The sequence below is a fragment of the Drosophila takahashii genome, chromosome 2R (genome assembly GCF_030179915.1).
Source record: "Drosophila takahashii strain IR98-3 E-12201 chromosome 2R, DtakHiC1v2, whole genome shotgun sequence".
NCBI classification, from domain to species: domain Eukaryota; kingdom Metazoa; phylum Arthropoda; class Insecta; order Diptera; family Drosophilidae; genus Drosophila; species Drosophila takahashii.
The window spans coordinates 39,829,814-39,855,952 of record NC_091679.1 but is presented as its reverse complement, the minus strand read 5'-3'; the positions used below and the strand labels follow the sequence as shown (position 1 = coordinate 39,855,952).

Below are 26,139 nucleotides of genomic sequence, written 5' to 3'. Positions count from 1 at the left end.
TTCGTATTCGTTCGTTTCCTCGGCCATATATGACTTTTAATTGCAGCGCCAACTTGGGCAATGCAATCCCCATCCCCATAACAACCTTGAAAACGCAATCCATGCCGCCGCCTCGCCGTCAAATCTTGATCTCGTTTTTCGTTATTTTTTCGGTTTTATTTTTATTTTGCCATATAATTGCGTTTTTCATTTGCTCTTGGCATTCACAGTTGTTGGCCAGACTGGAGTTGTGAAGTGCAGAGAAATAAAAGTTTTGATATCTAAGTGGTATAAGAAAATCTTCTTATATAGAAAAAGAATCTAATAAACATATATGTTCTGTCAAGAATTTACAAAAGAATTTATTAAGAAAATTTAAGGGAAAATGAGTCATAAGTTTTTATATCAAAGAGGTATAAATAAACTACCTATATAGAAAAAGAATGTAATAAAAATCGAATTTCTTTCAAGGATTTCCAAGATAATTTCGAGAAAAACGAAGGGCACTACGCTAAATATCTTTATGGAGATTAATATTTTTTTTTTAAGTAATTAGTTTTTATTTCTCTTCGTGTACCGACTGTTGTTGCACGCGATCGACGCCAAATGAATGCCAAATGTGTTTGGGGCTTCATTTTTGAGTTTTCAGTTTTGTTTTTCCCCTTAACCAATTTTGGGGCCCGGCCCAAAAATAAAAAAGAAGACAAGAAAAACAAAAAAACAGATATTCAAGCGACGGGGGATGCTTCCTGTCCTGCGGCATCCCAAAAAAAGCTGCATTGCTGCAAATGTTGCAACAAGTGGCCCGGCGGATTTTATTATTATTATGCCAGAGTTCGTTGAACATTTCAATGGGACGAAGGGGGGCGAATGTCAATTTCACGCTTTGCTTTTGCCAAAAGAGTCAGCGGAGAATTATGTTTATGACGATGGCGAGTCGAAAAACGCCCATCAAAGCCACACGAGACCATCATAATCATCATCATCATTATCGTTATCATCTTCAGACGGCAGCGGCATCGTCATTAGGGGGAAGACCATCGCGATGGGGCTGTGGATCTTTTATCAATAAACCGTTAATTATCAAAAGCGCCTAACTGCAGCGGTGGTTTTTTAGGTAAAGCAAAACAATACGCGGATGTATTTCTGTACGTATTTTATTTTATTTTACTGTATTTTATTTTACCTCGCTTTGTCTTATCCCAGACGCAAAAGCTAGGAGTGCCACTCATCCAGCGACCAGCTCAGAAATCCAACAGTCCATGGGGCAACGTTCGAGATCGCCACGTCCAAGGTTTTGTAAATAACCCGGCCACTGGCGAACTGGAGATCGTGTGGGCGTGGGTTGGGTTTTGGGTTTGGGTTTGGGTTTGGAATGGAAATTGAATCGGGCCTGTGAATTGGGTGTTCCGCTCCACAAATCCTCAACTTTGGCCAGCCAATTGCGACGCAAATTGCCAAGAATAACAAAGAACACTTTTGGCAATGTTGAAGATCTCTCCAAAAAAGATCTCTAAAAAAAGACAAAAGGGCTGGGCCCCAGAAATCTCGGATGAGTTGGCAAGGTTTTTCTTTTTTTTTTTTGCAGCCTCATAGGAGTGACCTTGTAGGAATACGGTTAAATTCTAGAATTGTCATTGTTTTTCTGCACTCATTCATCAAGAGTTAAGAGTTCTGAAGTTCTAACCTTGTGACGTCAGTCTATTTAAACCTCTGTTTACTTAAGGGGTTATATACCTTTTTTGAGCGAAAAAATTGAGGGAACTTTGGATTTTTTTTCAGGTGTGTAGCAATTATTTTATGAAAGTGAAGTTATTATTTATTGATAGTACATGTTTTTATCGAAACAACAAGCGTTTGATCTTGAAAATATATGAATAATTTACAAAGTTATGGCAATTCTCTCGGAACCCTTTTTTATTTATAGCGGTTTGCGGTGACCACGATTGCACAAGAACTATTTGATCGATCTTCTTCATTTTTTTTTTTAATTATTCGTAATGATTGTGCCGAGTTCGTGAACGATTCAGTTTTTATGCGTTAATTTTGATTTCGCAGAAAAAAAATTTTTAATAAAATTTTTAGTACTCGAAAAATCAACTTTTTGGAAAAATTGTTACTGTATGCAGAAAAAAGCAAATATTCTTGAAAATAATCGTTCACGAACTCGGCACAATCATTACGAATAATTAAAAAAAAAATGAAGAAGATCGATCAAATAGTTCTTGTGCAATCGTGGTCACCGCAAACCGCTATAAATAAAAAAGGGTTCCGAGAGAATTGCCATAACTTTGTAAATTATTCATATATTTTCAAGATCAAACGCTTGTTGTTTCGATAAAAACATGTACTATCAATAAATAATAACTTCACTTTCATAAAATAATTGCTACACACCTGAAAAAAAATCCAAAGTTCCCTCAATTTTTTCGCTCAAAAAAGGTATATAACCCCTTAATTATTTTGAGCTCTTTTTGGGCTGACAGGCGCGTGACAGGGGTAGTTCTTATGTTTTCTATAAACTGCTATCTATATTGCCATCAGAAATCGATCAATCGATTCCGAAACGGTTCAGTTCAGCGGCAACATCGTGAGAATTTCCGATATCTGAACTTTTCGCTCCGACTTCTCACACAAACGGTGCGCAGAGAATTTGCATAAATAATTGCTGATTGATGCAAATTCAGTGTGCTACACCAATGCATTAATTACGCGGAGTTTGGTGTTCGATTCCATTGGATTAACCTTGATTTCGGTTTCTGTTCCCTTTGTTCTGCCTTACGACAACGAAGATCATTGTTTATTCTCGCCAATCTGCGATCATTATTGCCAGTATATATATAGTTTATATATATGTATGCTAAAGGTCACATTCGCTTTCGAGGCAATTAAATGGTCCGAAGCATAAACGCAAGACCATTCATCAATCTCTCACTTTCGTTCCAAAAAATAAAAGAAGAAAAAAAGCAGCGCACTTTAAATTGCGAGTACGACTTGAAGTATCTGTATCTGTGGCACGTTTCGTGTATCTGATAGTTCCTGGTGATCTCACTCGCGAATTCCCTATGAAATTGCAGTTCTGCATAGGTGACATCATTTCATATCATCAGAGCTTCTCAACTAATTTTATTTTTCATAAAACTTACAATTAACAGCTAATGAAGCTTCATGACAAGACCCTACTAACTTTTATGGTGTAACCCTAGGAAGTTCCCGGTTCTTTTTGTCATTACAAATTTTTAGAATTCCTTCTCACTCTCTCTCTTTTTTTCGCTTTGTAGTTTGTTGAGAAATTTCTGTTATTAAGAAATTAAGAGCCGCTTCGCATGCTTTTCTTTTCGTTTCTTTTCTTTTCATTTCTTTCCATTTCATTTCTCCGCCGCCGGATCTTGGCTAACAAGTAAATGTGTGTGCTTTGGCCTCCTCGCTCTTTCGACCATTATCTTTCGCTCTCTTTCGGTTGAAATTAGTTGGCTAAAAACAATGAGAAATCCGTATTCAGGGCAGTTCCTTCAATGGCCGCAACACTTTGGCATTCGACGAACAGCGGCTTTTGTGTAATATCTAAAACAAAAAATACCGAAAGAAAAAAACGCAAATGGCTCAAAGTCTTGTAGCCATCCCCTGTATCCCCTACCCCCCTCCAGATCCCCTACTTTCGGCTGATCCGGCCATGGCGGACGTGTTGCGCATGCGCCCGAGGGCAAAACACAAGTTGGTCGCTGTGTGTACAATTTATATGCCAAGTGGGCTGAGAGTGAAAATGTCATTGGCAGATGTGTCGCGGATATTAGCAGTGAACCCCTTCGCCAGCCCATTTATACACTGAGAGAAAATTTTAGTGAATTAATTTGGATATAATTTTGCAGCTAAAAAATGTAATGAACTTTTCTAACTAGTGCTGCAAAAAAATATCGACAGTTTTCTATTTCTCGATATTTAATTTTTGATATCCCTTCAAAACATTTATATTCTCGAATGTCAAAATATCGAAAATATCGATAATTTTCAAGCTCTATTTCTAACTCAAATTTTCATTCATATAAATTCTCTTTAAGGAATATAAATTCCCATTTTCATCAAGCATTCATTTACCCCACTAACCAATTATATCTTTAAACTCATAATCATTTTGCCAAACTTTCCATGTTATATATTTCTTGCTAATCTTTTTCCCTCCGTGCACCATTCAATCTCCCACTTCCTCTGCAATCCCCTATCAACATCCAACATTCAACATTCAACATCCACCAGACAACAGACGGCAGACAAAAGGCCCGCACTTGGCTGAATAATTTGTTTATGCAAACGCAACTTGGCGAATATCAAAAGTAACTATTTAAAGTGCGGGAGGTGGGGCTGGAATTATTTACAAGCTTGTTGCTGTCGTAGTCCAGTGGGCACACATGTTTCCCGTGCTGGTAGCAACTAGTGTTGCTGCTGCTGCTGCTGTTGCTGCCGTGTTGCTGCTGCTGTGTTGCAGATGTTGCTGCCGTGTTCTGCCCCCTGGTTGCAGGCATCTTTTTAGCTGTAATTATGATGAGCTGCGGCCGTTTAGCTCACAAGTTAATTACCCCGTTTCATCGGATTCAATGGGACAGGCCGGCCACTTTCGACACTTTCAATGGGGCTGGGCCAAGAGCATCTGTTGCTGCTGCTGCTGCTGTTGCCTCGGCTGCTGCATTTCCCAAGCTGTCTATTTTTGGTGCTCGAGGGCCGCGAGCGAAAAGCGCCATTAAATCGATTTTACATTAAAAATATTGCACAAGCCATCATTGTTGGCGTTGCTGCCAGAATTAATGGATCATAATTATGGTACAGTAGCAACAGCAGCAGCAACTCAGGCAACAGTAGCAACAGCGGCATTAGAAAAGAAAACAAAATAGCTGAAAAACAAGAAACCAAGCGGAGAGGCAGACAATTGGAGTCCGATCACGAGGCAGATGAACAGATGAACAGGCACAAATTGCTCGAGAGGAAAAGTTTTCGATTCGGATTTAGGTTGCGCGGGGAAATCTCAGTGGGCAATTGTGGGATTCTCCTTCTCCGCCAGAAGGTTAGAAGTAAGTCCGATAAAGATGCCCACTTAGCTAACATTTTCAGTGAAAGAGAACTTTTCTTTTCTTTTCCACTGTTGCTGGTTGGGAAGATGATGTTGCTACTTGCTGACGACGCTGCTGCATTGTTTTTCTTGGACTTTTCCAAGAGAAATTTATGGCATACTTTGATGGACTGTCTGAGGGAAAAAAGACTCTCACGAGCGATTTGTTCTGGCCGCAGAAGACTGACCTCCCCTGGAAAAAAAAACCCAAAGAAAGCTAACTGCGCTGATGGCCATCTGTTTTGTTTTACTTTTCTTATTGTACTTTGTATGTTGTTGACTTGACGTCATTTTGCGGCAAGTGAAAATGTGTGCGATGCGGTGCCGCCAAACCCGTTTTCAGGTTTCGGTTTTGGTTTTGGTTTCGGCTGAGCTTGAGATGTTTATGTTTTCAACAACAAGCGCTGCAACAACAGCAGCAGCAGCAGCAACATTTGTTCGCCTTTTTTTCGGCTCAATGTTAAGAGACGAGATGTTAAAAACGTGATTTCCATGCGTCGTCGTCGGCATATTTAAATAAAATACTTTTACTATCAACGAAAACTAGTCAGCCAGCAGCAGCGGCAGCGGCAAACAGCTCGTTATATTGCCGATCAAAAATTATAGTGCAACAGTTGCAGCGGCAACATAGGCAATGCATGTTGCTGCTGCTGCTGCAGTTGCATACGCAATGCGCAACGCGCAACTCGCAACGCAAAAGGCCACTGACCAAGACCTGGATCACCGGCAACACCACCCAAAAGCCACTGAACCCACCAATTATGATTGCTGCCCAAAAGCGGGCGGGTGGCTAGGCGATAATACCCGATTTTTTCCAATGATCCGACCCTATTGACCACCGACGAACGGTTTATTATTGTCTCACATTGCCGCCAGTTATGCAAGGCAGGGGCAATTTATCAATTTTTCATAATAATTTGCATCACATAACCAAAATGGAACGCCCCGCGCGGCTTAATAATGCCAAATAGAGGGAAAGATAGGCAAATATATAAATAAAATATGCGTTAATTGTATGGAAATGTATTTAGCCCAGTGTCCGAGCATTTCTTTTGACCCTTTCTTTTGGGCTCGCTTTTTTTTTGTCATTGTCTTTCGGCCCGCCGCGTATTATTGGGAATTATACAATATTAGCGGGCAAAAAAAAACACAAGGGGTATTTATAGTGTGATCTGTGGAGTGAATCATAATAAAGCTGTTACATTCGAGGGCGTGTTTGTATGTACACAGAAAAAAAATTGAAAAAAAAGATCAAATTGATATGTGCTGATCAGTTTTATATTTTAAAGATCAAGTTATTCATATCATTTTGATATCACTTTGCTATGAATTAAGAATATGTTTATTTTATTTTACATTATTTGTTCAAAATATATAGACAATGATATTTTATATGAAATGATATCATGTTGACATGAACTAAGGTAGATTTGATCCTATTTCATGTCAATTTTTTTCCGTGTATGTATAATAAGCTTATGTCGGGTAAATCTGTTGCTCGAAAGTGGAATTCTCTGGGGATTACAAGGGTCTGTGTTCCAAGGCCCCTTATCTATGCTGTTTGTCGAAAGATTACAAGATGGTAACCACTAGATACGAGCAATTATCTCTTGTTTTCCCAGTTTTCTATGTGTTCTCGACTTACATTAGACCTGCTTTCAATTAACTCTTGTGATGTCATCGGCCTGATATGCAAATCTATGCTAATGCAACCGTTTCTTGGCTGACTTGGCCTTTGTCTTAGCCAAATTGGCAGCAGACTTACTCAACAGGCGAACGGAAGTGATTAGGAAAGGCGAAATGGCAGCATCTACATAGCCGTCTCTCTTTTTCTAACCCGAAGAAAGTGAAGAGGAAGAGGGAGGGAACTAGACAAAAGACTGGCTTATGCAAATCTACATCCATCCAACAGCTGTTTTTGTCTAGCTCTGTGATGTAAGCCAGGCCATCTTCTTCTTCTCTTTCACTCTGCTCTTAATTTATGCAAATGCGACAACATTTCTTCGACGGCTTTCTTCAGATGCAAAACACTATTCGTATACCCAGATAGCTCTCATATGGGGTTACATATACACACGTGTGTATGCATTGCAGAAACAATAAAGATTTTGGCAACTTTTTAGGGGGTGGCCAAGCCGAACGATATGCGCGAAAATCTTCACAAAAGCCTTTTACAATAAAAGCCGAGAGATGATGATGATGATGGGTATACAAAAAACATAACAAATTAGTTTAGCACTTTTGAAAGTTGTCAAGGGGAAGCGGACGTCGTCGTCATACGCCTTGCACACTAAAACGACTCTGACTTTTGCTTTTTTTGAAACGCTCAAGCTCTGAAACTCTGAAACATAAAACTCTTTATAATTGCACTGTAAACATTTCACTTTCGTTTTTATTCCGCCTCTTTGTGCCCTGTGTGCCTTGGAAATCTGGAAATCAGCTTAACACACGACGAACTGTCGTCTCCGCGCGTCGTGCACAGAATAATTTCATCGGTCGTCGTCGCTTTCGCCATCATATTACAATAATTTACAATATGTGGGTGCTTCGAGATACAGATTGCATCTGGTTTTCGGGGGCCTTTCAGTGCCTGCCGAGGACTCAATTAGCATCTGTCCAGATTATGGCCGCGCATTTGCATTAATGAGACGTGCGATTCGGGAAATATTTTTGGTTTTTTCTCCAAGTTGTGGTCGCTACTGCCGATGACCCCACCGATGACCCGAGGAAGCTGACATTTTGGGACAGAAAGCTGCATTTAATTGGGCTTTATTTTAGTTAGCATTTAGGCAACGCCCACAAAGTGAAGAAACCCATTCTTCTGATCAAGAATTCACAAAAATAAACAATTAATCCGAGATTAAAGGTATATTAAAGCTCGAATTTAGCAATAAGTGTACCTAAAACCTATTCCAGTTATGGAATAAAAAAAGCCTGTGCCCGTAAAATCGATATGGCAATGTAAATTTGTCAATCATGCAAAATCCATATCGCTTTTACATGAAATACTCTTTTCGACCAGGTCAAATTTACCTGGCCGCATGTCAAACTAAAATTGAAAATTTATTAAATAATGTAAAAATGATCTGCGTTTCATATCGATTTTTTTTTGGGGTTGTCTTTACTGATATGTGCCCAGCAATTTGAATGATGGTTTTGTGTATAAAGATAGATAGATGTACTGAAGTACTTAAAGATAGTATCTGTATTTTCCCTGAACTTCAAGTAATAAACCTTTTATTTTTTCCTATTCCTTACAGATCGAATTCCAAGGCCTCGTATTTGCCGCGCCAGAGTCTGGAGAAGCTGAACAACACAGATCCCGACCATGGCATCTACAAGCTGACCCTGACCTCCAACGAGGACCTGGTGGCCCACACGAAGCCCAGCTACGGGGTGAGCAGCGGGAAGCTGCCCAGCAATCTGCCGGATGTCCTGCCGCTGGGCGTTAAGCTGCAGCAGCAGCCGGGGAAACTGCAGCCAGGATCGCCGAATGGCGATGCCAATGTGACCCTGCGCTATGGCTCCAATAACAATCTAACTGGAAATGGAATGGGAATGGGGATGGGAAACTCCCCCACGGGTCAGGCACCTCCCTACTACTCCAGTGGTCAAAGGTACTCCACTCCGGTTCTGGGTCATGGTTACAAACAGGTGACCAGCCCGCAGCAATACACGAGATCTCAGTCGTACGATGTGAAGCACACGAGTGCGGTGAGCATGCCGCTGATGTCCCAGTCCCACGTGGATCTCAAGCAGGCTGCCCATGATCTGGAGACGACGCTGGAGGAGGTGCTGCCCAGTGCCACGCCCACGCCGACGCCCACGCCAACGCCCACACCGCCACGCCTCTCGCCGGCCTCCTCGCAGTCGGACTGCAGCCTGAGCACCAGCTCCCTGGAGTGCTCCATCAATCCCAAGCCCGAGGCGCACATCTTCCGCGCCGAGGTGATCAGCACCACTAATACTATACAGACGAAGCCCACGATGAACCGCCAGGAGTCGCTGAGGGAGAACATCGAGAAGATCACCCAGTTGCAATCCCAGCTGATGTCGGCGCATCTCTGCGAGACGGGCCTTTTAGGAGGTGGCTTCGGCTCCAATCCCAGTTCCCTGATAACCAGTCCCACTGCCAGTTTTCTCAATGAGCCCCTGATGACGCCACCGCCACCGCCCAGTCCGCCGCCCCTGGAAGCGGAGGAGGATGTGACCTCCAATCCGCCCATCGAAGCCGAGATTGAGGAACTGCAGCTAATGCAGCGCAGCGAACTGGTCCTCATGGTCAATCCCAAGCCCAGCACAATGGATATGGCCTGCCAAACGGATGAGCTGGAGGACAGGGATACGGATCTCGAGGCGGCACGCGAGGATCACCAGACCAGGACCACGCTGCAGCCGCGCCAGCGACAGCCCATCGAACTGGACTACGAGCAGATGAGCCGGGAGCTGGTGAAGCTACTGCCCCCAGGCGACAAGATCGCCGACATCCTGACACCAAAGATCTGCAAGCCCACCTCGCAGTACGTGAGCAATCTGTACAATCCGGATGTCCCGCTGCGCCTGGCCAAGCGGGATGTGGGCACCTCGACGCTCATGAGGATGAAGTCCATCAACGCGACCGCCGAGATCCGAGTGGTCAGTGTGGAACTGCAGCTGGGCGAGGAGCCGAGCGAGGAGCCAACGAATTTAATCAAACAAAAGATGGTGGGTTATAGTATATAATAAAAAATTAAATAATATAAATATTAATATATATTTCTTATCACAGGACGAACTCATCAAGCATTTGAACCAAAAAATTGGCTCCCTCAAGCGCGAGCAGCAGACAATTGGCGAAGAGTGCTCGGCCAACGACAAGCTGGGCCAGGATCTCTTCGCCAAGCTGGCGGAGAAGGTCCGGCCCAGCGAGGCCTCCAAGTTCCGCACCTACGTCGACGACGTGGGTCACATCACCAGCCTGCTCCTCTCGCTCTCCGAGCGCCTGGCCCAGACGGAGTGCAGCCTGGAAACGCGCCAGCAGGAAAAGGTGGGTTGTTAAGATATAAAAAAAGGATATCATGTTAAATCGATATACGCATGTAAATTTCTGGTTATGCAATACGCATATCGTTTTTTACATGAAATACTCTTTTCGACCAGCTCAAATTTATCTGGCCACATATCAAATTAAAATTGATCTCAAATAATGTAAAATCGCTCTACGTTGCACAACGATTTTTTTGGGTGTACTATTACTTAAAAAAAAAGCATGTCACCGTAAAATCGATATGCGCATGTAAATATCTGGTTATGCAATACGCATATCGTTCTAACATGAAATACTTATTTCGAGCATATCGAATTTACGGGGCCGCATATCAAGTTAACTTAAAATGGATATTACATAATGTAAAACCGAATCGATTTATATCGATTTATATAAATAGAAAAAAATATTTTACTTAAAAATATTCCTTTCTAATCCTTAGGGCGCGCTAGAGACCAAGCGGAATCTGTTGTACGAGCAGCTGGAGGAGGCGCAGCGCCTCAAATCGGATATCGATCGACGTGGAACCAGCATTGCCGGCCTACTGGGCAAAAACCTCAGCGCCGACATGTGCGCCGACTACGACTACTTCATCAACATGAAGGCCAAACTGATCGCCGATGCCCGCGACCTGGCCGAAAGGATCAAGGGCAGCGAGGAGCAGCTCAGTTCCCTCAGCGATGCGCTAGTCCAAAGCGATTGTTAGTTAGCCTGGCCAAGGACAAACCGCCTGGCCAAACGATTCTCCCCGCTGTCAACTCAAAGTTGAGAGCCTCGCGAGAGAGTCCCCAGGATCTGCCAGTCCAGTCCGCAATGTGTATTAGTTTAAAACGATGTGCTTAATTACCACACCCACACTATAATGTATAAATATTGTATGTTCATTTGTGATTTTCAACTAGCTAGTAGGTTAATTATTCTATATATCGGCCGCATAGGTGTAAGCATTTTCTACATAATTATCAAAGCAAAGATAAACTTTATGCATTAATAAAACTATGAAAATTTAACAACTGTCGTTTTTTTATTAAGAGGAGAAAGGAGTTGAATTAAATCAATATTTTAAAATATATGTATATTTGAATTTAAATAGATTGATACTTTTTAAACATATATAATATTTCTTTCCATGATTCGGATTATTTTAATAAAATGGCTCATAATTTCAGTTTGTTAAACTTCATCCACCGGAATTATACACCGAATCCTGGCGTTGAATTCGAACTCTTCCACCATCCAAAAACTGGTTATAAAAACTGGGAAAAGGGATTTTCTTGAGAGACCTTCTTTTTAATTTTCCAACTTAAATTTGAATTTTAGAGTCGCTAGATTTGAATTAAATTTAACTTGTGGAGAATTTTTTGTGGAGAGTTTTTTGCCCGCCTAAAAGTTTTAACGTTTGAAATGTGGAGAATTTATGTGGAGAGTTTTTTTCCGCATCGCATTAAAGTATGCTAAGAAAATTGCCATGTTTCTTTTCGGTCAGATTTCCCCTTTTGTATTGCTCAGCAATGGTATTTAACAAAAATCTTTTCACGACCCTTAATTATAAAAATAAATACTTAACTATTTAATAACAAAATGAAATCCGCTAAATCAATTTTTAAACGAAAACAATCGAAGCTGACCAATTGGCGGCACGGCACTCGATGGTATCGCATAAACATCGCATTCCGTTCCATCACCACAGCCGATATGCAAAACAAAAAACAAATTGGTCAATTCGAGACTCACAACTCACACGTTGCAGTTTTATTGGCATTGGACGAGGTCGATAAGTGAAAGCAAAGCGCAAGCCCCGAGACTCCCGATTCGTTTGCTATGTTCAGGGTCAGACCGCTCCTCCCCTGGATACGAAGCTCTCTGCAAACGACCTTGAAACTCCAAACAGATACATCACAACCCGAGTCGGTCCGTCGGAGCCTGCGACTCCCGCACATCGGTTGTCCCAGTCGCACCGTATCAGTGAGCAAGTGAGCTTCGCATTTTTAATCAACCACCTGTTCTAATGTTATTTTTCCGCGCGTCACAGCCAGCAGCAGTGCTTCAGGGGAATGGCCACCGGTGGAGAAGCATCCAAGGAGGAGACCGCCAAGGTGGAGGAGGCACCCAAGGAGGAGGTTCCCAAGCAGGGCAATCGCCTGGTCGCCTCCAAGTCGCCGTACCTTCTGCAGCACGCCTATAATCCAGTCGACTGGTGAGTGGGATACATTAAAAAGTGTGGGTGTCACTTCACCTTAAATCACATGTGATAGCAGATAAGGGCGATATAAATCAAACCACTTGAGTAATAAATACCAAAACAATAATATTGACGCTAAAACCCCAAAATAACTTGTTATATCTAAAGGCTGAATTATCTTTATAATATGTATGACCCTTTGTTATTACATAAACTTTGTTGTAATTTTACATGTTCCTAAATAACACCAATAAAATTACATTAATGACTATTTAAGACAATTATTCACTTGACCTTAAATCACGTGTGATAGCAGGGCCACTTCAGTAATAAATACCAAAACAATAATATTGGTGGTAAAACGCTAAAATAACTAGATTTTGATGGCATAATATCTACAGTTTTAATTATAATATGTATAGCCCTTTGTTATTATATAAACTTTTTTGTAATCTTACATGTTCCCAAGTAAAACCTATAAAAGTACTTAAAAAAACTATTTTAAACAATTATTCAAACAAATAAGATATGTATTTAGTTAGAAAGTGAGCTAATACTTATAAAATTATTATTAAAAAAAATTAAATCCATAATAACATTGAGAAAATCCCTATAAAGTGCAGATTTCAATGTGATATCAACTCTTTTTATAGGTATCCCTGGGGCGAGGAGGCCTTCGAGAAGGCCCGAAGCGAGAACAAGCTCATCTTTCTCTCGGTGGGCTACTCCACCTGTCACTGGTGCCATGTAATGGAGCACGAATCCTTCGAGAACGCCGAAACAGCGGCCATTATGAACCAGAACTTTGTGAACATCAAGGTGGATCGGGAGGAGCGTCCGGATATCGACAAGGTCTACATGCAGTTCCTGCTAATGACCAAGGGCAGCGGTGGATGGCCGATGAGCGTGTGGCTGACTCCTGAATTGGCTCCCATTGTGGCGGGGACTTACTTCCCGCCCAAATCCCGCTACGGAATGCCGTCCTTCAGCGCCGTCCTGAATTCCATTGCCAAGAAGTGGGAAACGGACAAGGAATCCCTCGTGGCAGCCGGAGCCACTTTGATCGATGCTCTGCAGAAGAGCCAGGAGTATGCGGCTGTGGCGGAGGCGGGGGCAGGAAGCGCCATGGACAAGCTGGCCGAGGCCATCAGCGTTCATAAGCAGCGATTCGATCAGAGTCATGGAGGCTTTGGTGGGGAGCCCAAGTTTCCGGAGGTGCCGCGTCTGAACTTTCTTTTCCACGGCTATCTCATCACCAAGGATCTGGATGTGCTGGACATGGTGATTGACACGTTGGATCACATTGGCAGGGGTGGCATCAATGATCATATTTTCGGAGGCTTTGCTCGGTATGCTACCACTCACGATTGGCACAACGTTCACTTTGAGAAGATGCTCTATGACCAGGGACAACTTATGGTGGCGTTTTCCCATGCCTACAAAGTGACCAGGAACGAAGCATTTTTGGACTACGGCGACAAGATCTACAGGTATTTGGTTAAGGACCTCAGGCATCCGTTGGGCGGCTTCTATGCCGGCGAGGATGCCGATTCGTTGCCCAGCCACGAAGCTAAGGTGAAGGTGGAGGGAGCTTTTTACGCCTGGACCTGGGATGAGATTGAGGCTGCCTTCAAGGAGAAGGCAGAGCGATTTGACGAGATTACGCCCGAACGGGCCTTTGAGATTTATGCTTTCCACTACGATTTAAAGCCACGCGGAAATATCCCAGCCTACAGCGATCCGCATGGTCACCTGACCCACAAGAACATCCTCATCGTTCGGGGATCGGAGGAGCAGACCTGTGCCAACTTCAACCTGGAGGCGGATCAATTTAGGAAGCTCCTTACCACCGCCAATGATATTCTGCACGTTCTGCGCGATCAGCGACCGCGTCCGCACCTGGACACCAAGATCATATGCGCCTGGAATGGCCTGGTGCTGTCGGGACTCTGCAAGCTGGGCAACTGCTACTCGGCCCATCGGGAGCAGTACATGCAGACGGCCAAGGAACTGCTCGAATTTCTGCGCCAGGAGATGTACGATCCGGAACGAAAGCTGCTCATTCGGGCCTGCTATGGTGTGGCTGTGGGTGATGAAACTCTGGAGAACAATGAGTGAGTTTTATATAAAATAATATATAATTATAATAATTTGAACCTCACACGCAGCTCCTAATTATTTTAGTAATTAATGTGATTTTTTTTAGATTTTTTTGTCAGTCCGTTCTGGGTGGAATTTGCTACTGACCGTTTTTTAGATATTTTATATTAGTTTAGATATATAATTATAATAATTTGTACCTCACACGCGGCTCCTAATTATTTTAGTAATTAATGTGATTTTTTTAGATTTTTATGTCAATCCGTTCTTGGATGAAATTTGCTACTGACCGTTTTTTAGAGCTCGAATTTTATATTAGTTTAGATAATAATAATAATTATTATTGCCCTTATAGAGTCCAAATCGATGGCTTTCTGGATGACTATGCGTTCCTCATCAAGGGCTTGCTGGATTATTACAAGGCTACACTGGACGTGGACGTCTTGCATTGGGCCAGGTCCTTGCAGGACACGCAGGACAAGCTTTTCTGGGACGACCAAAATGGAGCTTACTTCTTCTCGCAGCAGGATTCACCCAATGTTATTGTGCGGCTAAAGGAAGGTAAATTTGATTGACTTTCACCTATTTAGTCACAAATAACTGATTGGTTTGTTTTTTTAAAGACCACGATGGGGCCGAGCCCTGTGGCAACAGTGTATCCGCCCGCAATCTCGTCCTGTTGGGCCACTATTACGACGAGAATGCCTATCTCCAGAGGGCCGGAAAACTGTTGAACTTCTTCACCGATGTATCGCCCTTCGGACATGCCCTCCCAGAGATGTTGTCCGCTCGGCTGATGCATGAGAACGGCCTGGATTTGGTGGCAGTGGTGGGTCCGGATTCCCCAGACACCCAGCGGTTCGTGGAGATATGCCGCAAGTTCTACATCCCCAGCATGATCATCGTGCATGTGGATCCTTCGAAACCAGAAGAGGCCCCTGACAAACGGTTGCAAACCAAGTTTAAGATGGTCAGCGGCAAGACTACGGTTTACATTTGCCACGAACGAGCTTGCCGCATGCCCGTCACCGATCCCCAGCAGCTGGAGGAGAATCTCACATCGTATTTCTTCTCGAAGCGTGTTTAAATGCCGAGCGTTGCTCGAATTAGATTTTTAGACCATCTAGATGTTATTCATTGTTGTTTTTTTTTGCGCTTCCAAAGCGAAAATTAGTTCTCGGAACTATGTAGTCATAAGAGGTAGTTAATAAAGACCCCAATGGACTTGTGACAGAGTCAAATAACCCGTAGCTTCTTCCATTGACAAGTCAGAGACTTTCGCCGCCTGCATTGCTCCCCTAGATGTCTACAGTTGTTTGAAGTTGCTGAGTTTAAAGTGACGGAGAACGAAAATAACCTTATACATGTCTATGAAGAAAAGTTAATAAAGACGACGGGGGAAACCCTAAACGGTGTTTGGTGTTTTCTTTAAGTTTAGAACTAGAGCCCTGCACAAGTAACCTGATGGTTATTTGTGTATATATCGACATTTGTTTCCACTTCTTCCGCCCATGCAAATTCTCGTGGTCTTCAAATATTACAGATGTATGATCCACAAAAATATATTTTCTTGCTCTAAAGAATTCGCGGATTTTTAAAAATCAATATAGAATATATTATTAGGTTTCTTTAGTTAAGTTATGTATTATCCACGCAAATATATCCTCTTAATTCTTAGATTTCGCGGTTTTTGAAAATTAATTTAAGAACTTTTATAGATTTTATATTAATTCTTCCAACCCGCGAATTTTTAAGAACAGGAGGATCTTCAGATTGGTTGGACCGTTTTCTTCTTAGCTAAGGCACTATTGCTTATACTTGGCTTTATAATTATTGATTCTCCACAAACCGCGAATTCTCAGGATTACGATGTTATATTTGTGTGGATCATACATAACTTAACTTAACCACAGCTCTAAATGAAACCATCATAATTAATCTCTCTTCTCGAATACAACACGTTTTGTGCATTTATTGGAATCGTTCTGTTCGTGGAGCAGTCAACCATTTGGTGGTCGGCTGCACCTGCTCCGCCCCAGAGGCGTAGGCGTAAAACTAGGCTTTAAACTAAATGCGTGCCCTGCGCTGCGTCCGCGATCCGCAGCCGCGACTCGCAGCCGGGATCCCGGAGGCCACGGCAATCGGCGTAGAAGGAAACTAAACGTATGGAGAGAACAGCTCGGTAATCGGTAATAATAATCGTAATAATAGTAGTTTGTAGCAATTAAAATAATTTAGTTGAAATTCACATTCATCACATTGGTTGGCCGACCATCTGCCATGCCGCATCCTCATCCTCCTTCTCTCAGGTGTCCGCATCGTTGAAGCTCATGGCCGCATCGAAGCTATCCACGATGGTCTCCATGCGCTCATGGTGCTCGAAACGGGCGAACTTCCTCGCGAATTTTCTGCCCGACCGCGAGGTGCTGTACCTGCGCGAGTAGCGCGCCCGCCGGAAGAACCGGAAGCGCGTGTCCTCCTCCTCCTCGTCGTACTCCGGCGCCGAGACCGAGTCCTCGTCCGTCTCGCGCAGAAACTCCTTGGGATCCCGATGGATCTTGAAGATCTTCGTGGCCGTCGCCCCGTTCAGCTTCGATATGGTTCGCGAGGCGTTCAAAATCCCGCTGGAATTCGCAAGGGAGCCGCTGCGATTCTTGATCGCCGTCAGCCGGTTCGTGATGGAGACCACATTGAACAGCTTGGACAGCTCGGAGTCGACGCAGCGCGATTCGCGACGCAGGTTCTTGCCGTTCTTCACGTAGATGAAGTGGTTCAAGGGGCTCTGGCTGAGGCTCTGACTTTGGCCATCCAGCGGATGGCTGCCGGTGGAGCAGGTGGGCGAAATGGAGACGGATACGGAGGTGCTACTACCGCCCCCACCCCCACCACCGCTCGTCAGCAGAGTGGGCGTGGAGGGCGGCGCTGGCGGTGGCACATGCGGCATTGTGTAGCAGCGCTGGCGGCCCGAGGTCAAAGCGGACCCCCCGCCCGCCGGCCCATCGTACAGGTTGGTCACGTTGTAGCGGCTCAGGCGGCACAGCGACGTGGACTCCGGCTCCAGTTCCGCCTCCGGGTCGTGGCTGGTGGGCATGTCCATGGCCTAAGTGGATATGTGGGTGTTTGCGTGGTTTTTAACCAGGTTTTTCAGGTGGGCGGAGTGTGTGGAGAGCGACGGGGCGAAAAGAAAGGGCGTTGTAGCCGTCTGCGGATTAACCGGAATAGAAGGCAGACGCAGTGCGTCCACTCACCTGCAGCAAGCCTTCGACCTCCATGTACTGGCTGTCGGTGGTGAGACGGTGTGTTTTGTGCATCAGTTGTTGATATCAGGTATATTGATTAGGAAATATTATTATTTTGTCGTAGAGGTGGCAGCACTTCGATGGCAGCCTCGGTGTCATCGATAACGTCGGTGTTTTTGAAACATCGGTAGTTAAATGGGCTATTTACAGGGCGGCAACGACAGCAAACTTACTTTTAACTTGTTTTTTGAAGAGATTTCAAGGCGGAGGAACCAACAAATTCATTAAAAACATGAGTGCAGGCGTTTTTGTCTAAAAATATCTGGTCTATCGTTCAGCAGGCGAACCTGTCAACAGTGCCATCTCTAGCGCAACAGTCTGGCAAGGCTGCCATTTCCGCCGCAATAGTCTATCGATAACTTGTTTATGTTTTGTTTTGCCGTTACCTATTTTTCAGTTGCAGTTTTTAAAGGGTATATTGGACTTTTCACTTCTTTTGTAAGATCAACTTAAAATAGTTAAATTTTATTACAAAACAATTGATTTTTGGCAGCAAATTTATTTTTCCTGTAAAATAAATTATTTCTCTGTAAAAAAATATTTTCCCTGTAAAAGAATATTCCCATTTCCCCCCGTAAAATAAAAACACTTGATAGTTGTTTAGGTTTTGTGGTTTTTTGTGGTTTAATGTTTTCTGGTTTCAGTCTTGTTAAGTTTGTTTAATTTCTGTTGCTTCCGCAGCCAATTGCGGTCATCCATAGGCCCCCACTCGTGGTTTCTGTTGTGAGGATTGCGGGCCAAACTCTGGCTGTGCGTGTGGCCAAATCTCCAGTTTATGGCGCACGGTGCAAGTCTGGCCACCGTGATGCAGGACAGAACAGGATGAGTAGTCCCAGACGGCTGATCGCGCCTATTTCATCTGCACAAGAGGCTGGTTTTGCAGTTGGGGGGCGGAGAGAGTCGGTGCCGGCTGGAGGGGCGCGGCCACGACGAGACCCAACCCGGTTTTTTCAGTGTATGATGGTGCTGGCGTGCCTCAAGCTTGTCGCGGAGTCGCAGGGGTGAAATGATAAACAGCCCTACACCCGTGATCCGAATCAGACAATCTGACGTGCCAACCGCACGGATGGCGAATCGTTAGCCATCGTAGTGCTATGTGTGCTTGTGGTGTGGAAAGTGGTTGACAAAATGTCAAAAGTTGGTTTTTGAACTTCCGAGGAAATTCTGGTTTTGCCCGGTTCACGCCCCCTGTAGCTCCACTCGCACATCGGCGACATCGCAAGGGGCTAAGCGACCCCCAAGAGCGGAAGCTGCCGAAGCCTCAACCGGAAGTGGGAGTCGCCGCCCCTCGGGGCTTTTCGATGTCGCATGCAAAAGGATCTAAGCGGGCGTTCGCCGGGCGGGGGGTTTTTTGCCAGCTTCACAAAGGACCAGGATCAGACGAAAAAGCAGCGAAAATGGTGGCAAAAGCGATGATCTGTAGGTTTTTCAACAAACGGATTATCTCTTTTGGTAACCAAGTTATCGCTATTCTTTCGCTGAGCGGCACAAAGTGGAGCCGGCGGTTGTGAGAATTGTAGGGTTGTGGGGGGGCGACTGTGGATCAAGCGGCATCCAGGCGGCTACGCAATGTCAAAGCATGAAATTCAAGTTCAAGGCAGTGCCGTGCCGAAATTAATCAGCAGATGACACTTTACGGGCCTCTGGCTTGAATTCCACAATCATTCATTGTATAACCGGTTTTTCGGACGAAATGCCTGACCCCCAGCCGCCCCCGCCCCACAATTTTCGAAGCAATGCTTGTTTCTATAGAAACTATAGAAACAACTTTAGTTGTAAAATCAAATTCAATGTTGCAATTGAAATAATTGCTGCTCAAATGCTGGCGTTCTGAGCCAAAACAGCCGACAGGGCGGCGTGAAATATTTAGAAAAAAGAGCCGTTTTCGGGGTATTACGAAGAGTAATACAAACAGCGTGATTTGTGGGTTTTTAGAAGCTGATCGGGGCTTACCGGCACGCCGTTTGCCAGTGAGTTTGGGGAGATTGAGGTTGCCGGGGGGCTGATGTTGCTGCCGTACATGTTGCTGTTGCTGCTGTTGGTGTTGCTGCTGTACATGTTGCTGCCTCTCTCTCCGGATGTTGGGTTCTCGCTGACGTCGGTCGGCCAGTGTGGCTGCGAAAAGTTCTGCTTTGTTTTTGTGGGCGGAACCACCACCGATGATGTCATGTGGCGATGGCTGCCTCGGGTTGCTTGTGGCCACCTAATCGTCGTGATTCTCCTCCTGCCGATCCTTCTGACGCTTGCGGCAGTGCTCGAAGGTGTGGCCCCTGAAGCTGCAGTAGGTGCAGCGGGTGGTGCGCTTGGAGCCACGGGTATTCTTCGAAGTGGCGGCCAGCTCCTCGTCCTCCTGGTTGTTGTGCTCGATGATGCGGCCCTGCTCGAGGAGGTCCTTGAAGGACTGGATCGTCTGGCGCGAGATGTGCTTGCGGTACTTGATGTTCAGCAGGCCGTAGAGCAGATCCAGCTCCGTCTCCTCGTCATGGCGATCGCTGGGCAGCTGGGCCAGCAGCGCTCGCTTGTGGACCACAAAGGTGTCGATGTGGTCGTGGTCCTCCTGCTTGTTCTGGAAGAACTCCATGTAGACCTGGTAGGCGGGCTTCGTGGGCGAGAAGTGTTCGCGGATCAGGGCGATGGCGTCGTTCCAGGTGGTGGCCTCCTTGCGGACGCCCTGCCACCAGGTGCTCGCCAGTCCGTAGAACAGCAGCGAGATGCCCTTGAGGGCGTTCTCGTCGCTGATGTTCTCCAGCTCCTTGTACGTCACGATGTTGGTGATGAACTCCTCGACCACGTCATGATCCCGGGTTCCGCCGAAGTTGTGTGTGCACGCCGAGAAACTGCCCTTGGCCTTGGCGCCCTGGGCATCTGCTCCTCCGGCTGCCGCTGCATTTCCGGCGGCACTCACCGCGGAAATCCTAACCGCTTCGATCAGCTCGCGGAGCTGCTCGTTGGTCATCTGAATCGTCTGGGCCATCGTGGATTTTCGGGGGTTTCTGTGAGGTTAGGTGATTAAACTCTTGGGGTTTTGGTTCCGTCGGCGGGCAAAGCCAGTGTAGCGAATGCGGCCGTTGTTGCGAACTGAGGAGCTCTCTGACTGCAGGGGCCTTTTATACCCGCCGGTTGTGAAATCGAACTTCGAAAAAGCTTGGGGAATCGGGGAGAGAAAATGCGAGAGAGGAAGCGCCAAAGAGCGGGCATTGCCTGTGTTTCTTGTTGCTACAACCCAGTGAATCATCGGGCTATATGCCATATAATGGTATCAGTTTAAAAGCCGGTAACATACCCGAAAACTGATAAACAAACCCGGTTATAAATATGTTCCAATTGATTTTTTATACTATACTAAAGGTGGGTAATTATTTGGGTCTCAAGGAAAACTTTCCTAGAATTATTATTTCATTTCGGGTTTTACTTTCATTACATTGCCATGTGAAATTCTTGGAACTGAGTATATATATTTTGTATTTCAATAGCGGACTTTGTCATCCACAGCGCAGTTTTGCTTATCCATGTGCCCTTCTACATTACTGTTCATACTTATAATATTTTTAAGCATTTATATTTAGTTTTTATCTAAACAATTTTTTTTGCAAACCCTGGCTTGTTATTTGTGCAATTTGAAGACGAAAAATTTGTATAAAAAAAAGGCTTATGGTAATATTATATAACCAATGTTTTGAAGAAATAATCAATTTAAGAATTGTTAGTTTTATTTCTGATTTTCTTTTATGAGGTTTTTTAAAAAGAGTGCATTTCGAGACCTTCAATTTGTGTGCAATGTACATTACATTGCCATTTGAAATTCACGAACTTGCTCATAGCTCAATTACTGACATGCAATTAAGCCGTTAGAGACTTTTTACTTACAAAATATAACTCATAAAATGATGAGAACATTTTTGGCTCTTTCAAATAGTTTCAAGTTTTTCTGGATAACATATTGGGTCAAGTTCATCTTTTACATTTATTTTCATTTCGAAATCAATAAAAGTAAAAATTTTCGTTTGCCCAAACAACACGCTTTTTTTATGTGATGTCATTGTTTCTTTTTGTGATGACAAATCAATAGGCGAAGATGACCTAAGAAAACCGGTTAAAATAGAAAACATCTATGACAAATATATAGCATAGTTAAGCTGATTTTCCATAATAATTGAAAGTAAGCCATTTCTTTTTCGTTCCATCAATTATAATAATGACATGTTTGAATGCCACCTGTTATCTGGGTTTATTATCTATAGAACAAATTCGTGTAAATCGAAGTGGAGATAGGAGAGGTGAACCCCCCAGAAAATGAGAAAATGCTCCCCCATTAAAATAAAACATATTCAGTGAGCGACCATCGCGACGTTTTATTTTTCGAAAATCGAAAAAGCTTTTAGTCAAAAGAGCGAAGGGCTTTTAATTTCACAACGAGCAAAACCGCTGAGCGGGCAAAATTCAACGCCAGTTGCTCCCCCGCCATCGAAAAGTTTGGGGGCTTTGAAATTCGACTTGGAGCTGGACCATTTCCGGCCGTTGTTTGTTTACTTTTCTTCTCGTGGAACCAAAACAAAAAGCGGCCCCAAAAATGACGCAGATGTCCGACGAACAATTTCGCATACTCATCGAAACGATTCAGGCTTTGGCGCCCATCAAAGAGGAGGAGCCGCCCTCGAAGGGGAGTTTCAGTAATTGCACGGTGCGGTTCAGCGGGCAGCGGGATCACGATGCCGTGGATGAGTTCATCAATGCTGTGGAGACGTACAAGGAGGTGGAGGGCATCAGCGACAAGGACGCCCTGAAGGGTCTGTCGCTGCTCTTCAACAACATAGCCGTGATGTGGTGGAAGGGAGTGCGCCGGGATGCCAAGACCTGGCCGGATGCCCTGCAGCTGCTGAGGGACCACTTCTCGCCAACGAAGCCCTCCTACCAGCTGTACATGGAGATCTTCGAGACGAAGCAGGCCTACGACGAGGTGATCGACTCCTTTGTCTGCAAGCAGCGGGCCCTGCTGGCCAAGCTGCCCGAGGGACGTCACGACGAGGAGACGGAGCTGGACTTCATCTTCGGTCTGATGCAGCCCAAGTACCGGGAGGCCATTCCCCGGCACGAGATCAAGACCTTCCGGGAGCTACTCGATCGTGGACGAACTGTGGAGCGCACCAAGCACTGAAGTGGCACCTAAGTTAGTTAGCTGTACATACTAGGAAAATAAAGAAATTTAATTACAATGGAAAATTACAAGAGTTTAGCTAAAACTGAGTTTTCTTAACTATTTTATGGAGATTTTTTGTAGGCAATTTTACAGATGATATGCAACGTTTTTCAGATGACAACAACACACATTAATTTGAAAAATTTGAAATATATTATTTTAGATAATAATTCCCACCATTAACAGGTCAAAAGTATGCACATAATAAATTAGGTTAAAATAAAAAATTTCTTTAAAAGTTATAGAGGAGCAGAGTGATATTAAAAGCCAAAGCATATTTAAAATTTAATTTGAATTTCCCGCCATTCCATGTTTAATATATATAATCGATATCAGAAAGCGTTTTTATCCAACTATCGATAAGCCTCTTCTTCTTCTTCGATTTCGACAAGCCTCTACTTCGATATTTAAATACTAAAAATACCAAACTAAGAAGAAGTGCGTTGCGTTTTTTTTATTTCGTGATTAAGATTATTATTAAATGCGGCTGCGCTTGCAGTAATTTCGTGAAAATAGCGTGAAACCGTGCGTTTCGCCGACCGCCAATGGGGGAAAGTGCCGCCGGCGGAGTCGCCACAGCACTTTTCCGCCACCGGAGGATGCAACTCAGACCGCATTTCGTGCTCTTTCAGGTGGCAGGCAACTGCTGGCGCTCCCCTTCTCGTCCTTTCTCGTCCTTTCGGAGGCTCCCATGTGAGACGGCGACCGTGGATCTGCGACTGGGACTGCTGCGGAGGACACGATGACCACCAGCAGCGAGGACGTGCTGCTCCAGATGGGCGAGGTGCGGTACAAGAAGGGCGACGGCACCTTGTACGTGATGAACGAGCGGGTGGCCTGGATGGCGGAGCACCGGGACACGGTGACGGTCTCGCATCGCTATGCGGACATCAAGAGTGGGTTGACAAACGCCTTAGGCCTTTAGCTTTAGTAACCCCTCTGTGCTCCATCCATCCATCCAGCCCAGAAGATCTCTCCGGAGGGAAAGCCCAAGGTGCAGCTGCAGGTGGTGCTGCACGACGGCAACACCTCCACCTTCCACTTCGTCAATCGCCAGGGACAGCCCGCGATGCTGGCGGACAGGGACAAGGTCAAGGAGCTGCTGCAGCAGCTGCTGCCCAACTTCAAGCGGAAGGTGGACAAGGACCTGGAGGACAAGAACCGCATTCTCGTCGAGAACCCCAATCTGCTGCAGCTCTACAAGGATCTGGTCATCACCAAGGTCCTGACCAGCGACGAGTTCTGGGCCACGCACGCCAAGGATCATGCCCTGAAGAAGATGGGCAAGTCCCAGGAGATCGGTGGGTATCTAAAGCCATCATATACCTCTGGATTCTCATTTTTTCTCCCTACAATCACAGGTGTCTCTGGCGCCTTTCTGGCCGACATCAAGCCGCAAACGGACGGCTGCAACGGCCTCAAGTACAACCTCACCTCCGACGTGATTCACTGCATTTTCAAGACCTATCCCGCCGTCAAACGCAAGCATTTCGAGAATGTGCCCGCCAAGATGCCAGAATCCGAGTTCTGGACCAAGTTTTTCCAATCGCACTACTTTCATCGCGATCGCCTCACCGCCGGCACTAAGGATATATTCACCGAGTGCGGCAAGATCGATGATCAGGCCCTCAAAGCGGCCGTTCAGCAGGGAGCCGGTGATCCGCTTCTGGACCTCAAGAAGTTCGAGGATGTTCCCTTGGAGGAGGGCTTCGGCAGCGTGGCCGGGGATCGCAACGTAGTGAACAGCGGCAATATCGTGCATCAGAACATGATCAAGCGGTTCAACCAGCATTCCATTATGGTGCTCAAGACCTGTACCAACGTGACCTCAGCGCCCTCAACGATGACCAATGGCACGAATAATGCCAACGGACCGGTTTCGCAGTCCGCCTATACGAACGGTCTGAACGGCAAGGCCACGGCCTCCTCCGCCGCCAAGAGTTCCGCCGACCCGGTGGACAAGGACGAGCCGCAGAGCAAGAAGCAACGACTGATGGAGAAGATTCACTACGAGGATCTGGGCGAGCCAGTCATAGAAGCAGACGACGATGCCGCCCACGGGGAGAAGGCCAGCAAGGCCAACAAGCAGTTCGAACTGTCAAAGGTGGAGCGTTACCTCAATGGCCCCGTCCAGAACAGCATGTACGACAACCACAACGACTCCATGAGTCTGGAGGAGGTGCAGTACAAGCTGGTGCGCAACTCAGAGTCCTGGCTGAATCGCAACGTGCAGCGCACTTTTATCTGTTCCAAGGCGGCGGTGAATGCGCTGGGAGAGCTGAGTCCCGGCGGTTCCATGATGCGCGGCTTCCAAGAGCAGTCAGCGGGACGTAAGTTGAACTTAAACTTGGGTTTTTAACTCTCATTATTAACTTTTTCCATTGCCTTGCAGAACTTGTGCCCAGTGACTTCCAACGCGAGCTGCGACACCTGTATCTCTCACTATCCGAGCTGCTGAAGCACTTCTGGAGCTGTTTCCCGCCCACCTCCGAGGAGCTGGAGGCAAAGCTGCAGCGTATGCACGAGACTTTGCAGCGCTTCAAACAGGCCAAACTAGTGCCTTTTGAGGTGGGTTCTTAAATTATGTTCCTTGAGTATATCATAAATCCTAATGCACCTTTCAGAATCGCGCCATGCACGAACTCTCGCCGCTGCGGTCCTCGTTGACCCAGCACATGAACCAGCTGCTGCGCACAGCCAACGGAAAGTTCGCCACCTGGAAGGAACGAAAGCTACGCAACGGCAGGTAGCAAATGCCCAACGGAGGCGAACACACCTCAAGAACCATTATTATAGACTAGGAGTAACTAATAAGCGTATGCGCAACGCATTGAAATAAAACATCATTTGCAACTTGGTAGATCAGCCCCGTTTCCATGTCTATTTCTGGAGAATTATCGGCTCGCGTCGTGAGTGCGGTTATTTTGGGAGCGCCGCCGACTGCGGTTAGTTTCGGTGCGTACCCGTGCCAGTTAATTAACAGATCCGGCGATTCTATAAAGGTTGTAATCTGTGGCGCTGGGCGCTTCAGTTGGCTGGCACTTCTTGGTCGCGTAACAAAAGTCAAGGATATTTTGCAAAGCAAAATGAATATTAAGATATTTCTGTACTTTGTCATTATAAAGTGGTCCTTGGTGGGAGCCACGTTGTTGTTTCAAACTAACTCGGAGTTCGGTGTAAATATTCTAGTTACAGTGTATTCTGGATTATATTAAAAAATTAATGTGATTTTTTTAGATTTTTATGTTAATCCGT

General features: G+C 45.1%; 6 protein-coding genes across 9 annotated transcripts in view; 4 read left to right on the top strand and 2 right to left on the bottom strand.

Annotated features, from left to right (window-relative positions):
* Shrm (shroom) overlaps window positions 1-11,119 on the top strand; it is a 49,197-nt gene extending 38,078 nt beyond the window's left edge. For all 4 annotated transcript variants that reach the window (XM_017142496.3, XM_044393351.2, XM_044393352.2 and 1 more), the window contains 3 exons: window positions 8,341-9,784; window positions 9,849-10,106; window positions 10,549-11,119. In XM_017142496.3, the coding sequence (XP_016997985.2) occupies window positions 8,341-9,784; window positions 9,849-10,106; window positions 10,549-10,812 (1,966 nt within the window). In that variant the 3' untranslated portion in view covers window positions 10,813-11,119. The remainder of the gene's footprint in view (window positions 1-8,340; window positions 9,785-9,848; window positions 10,107-10,548) is intronic.
* Window positions 11,120-11,797: 678 nt separating this feature from the next.
* LOC108058040 (spermatogenesis-associated protein 20) lies at window positions 11,798-15,632 on the top strand. The gene is made up of 5 exons (XM_017142526.3): window positions 11,798-12,079; window positions 12,139-12,303; window positions 12,942-14,402; window positions 14,744-14,949; window positions 15,012-15,632. Exons 1-5 carry the CDS (start codon window positions 11,928-11,930, stop codon window positions 15,473-15,475), a joined length of 2,448 nt encoding a protein of 815 aa, XP_016998015.2. The 5' UTR covers window positions 11,798-11,927; the 3' UTR covers window positions 15,476-15,632.
* Window positions 15,633-16,322: 690 nt separating this feature from the next.
* LOC108057990 (uncharacterized) lies at window positions 16,323-17,792 on the bottom strand. The gene is made up of 2 exons (XM_017142469.3): window positions 17,637-17,792; window positions 16,323-17,488 (listed from the first exon to the last, which is right to left on the bottom strand). Exons 1-2 carry the CDS (start codon window positions 17,697-17,699, stop codon window positions 16,694-16,696), a joined length of 858 nt encoding a protein of 285 aa, XP_016997958.2. The 5' UTR covers window positions 17,700-17,792; the 3' UTR covers window positions 16,323-16,693.
* A 491-nt stretch (window positions 17,793-18,283) lies between these two features.
* On the bottom strand, window positions 18,284-20,777 carry Arc1 (Activity-regulated cytoskeleton associated protein 1). Its single transcript, XM_017142524.3, has one exon. The coding sequence runs from the start codon at window positions 20,659-20,661 to the stop codon at window positions 19,891-19,893; it is 771 nt and encodes a 256-aa protein (XP_016998013.2). The 5' UTR covers window positions 20,662-20,777; the 3' UTR covers window positions 18,284-19,890.
* A 1,364-nt stretch (window positions 20,778-22,141) lies between these two features.
* Arc2 (Activity-regulated cytoskeleton associated protein 2) lies at window positions 22,142-22,871 on the top strand. The gene has a single exon (XM_017142472.3). The coding sequence runs from the start codon at window positions 22,258-22,260 to the stop codon at window positions 22,840-22,842; it is 585 nt and encodes a 194-aa protein (XP_016997961.1). The 5' UTR covers window positions 22,142-22,257; the 3' UTR covers window positions 22,843-22,871.
* Window positions 22,872-23,316: 445 nt separating this feature from the next.
* On the top strand, window positions 23,317-25,744 carry Tfb1 (transcription factor B1). Its single transcript, XM_017142527.3, has 6 exons — window positions 23,317-23,409; window positions 23,517-23,780; window positions 23,847-24,185; window positions 24,246-25,214; window positions 25,277-25,452; window positions 25,509-25,744. Exons 2-6 carry the CDS (start codon window positions 23,627-23,629, stop codon window positions 25,632-25,634), a joined length of 1,764 nt encoding a protein of 587 aa, XP_016998016.2. The 5' UTR covers window positions 23,317-23,409; window positions 23,517-23,626; the 3' UTR covers window positions 25,635-25,744.
* Window positions 25,745-26,139: the final 395 nt, after the last annotated feature.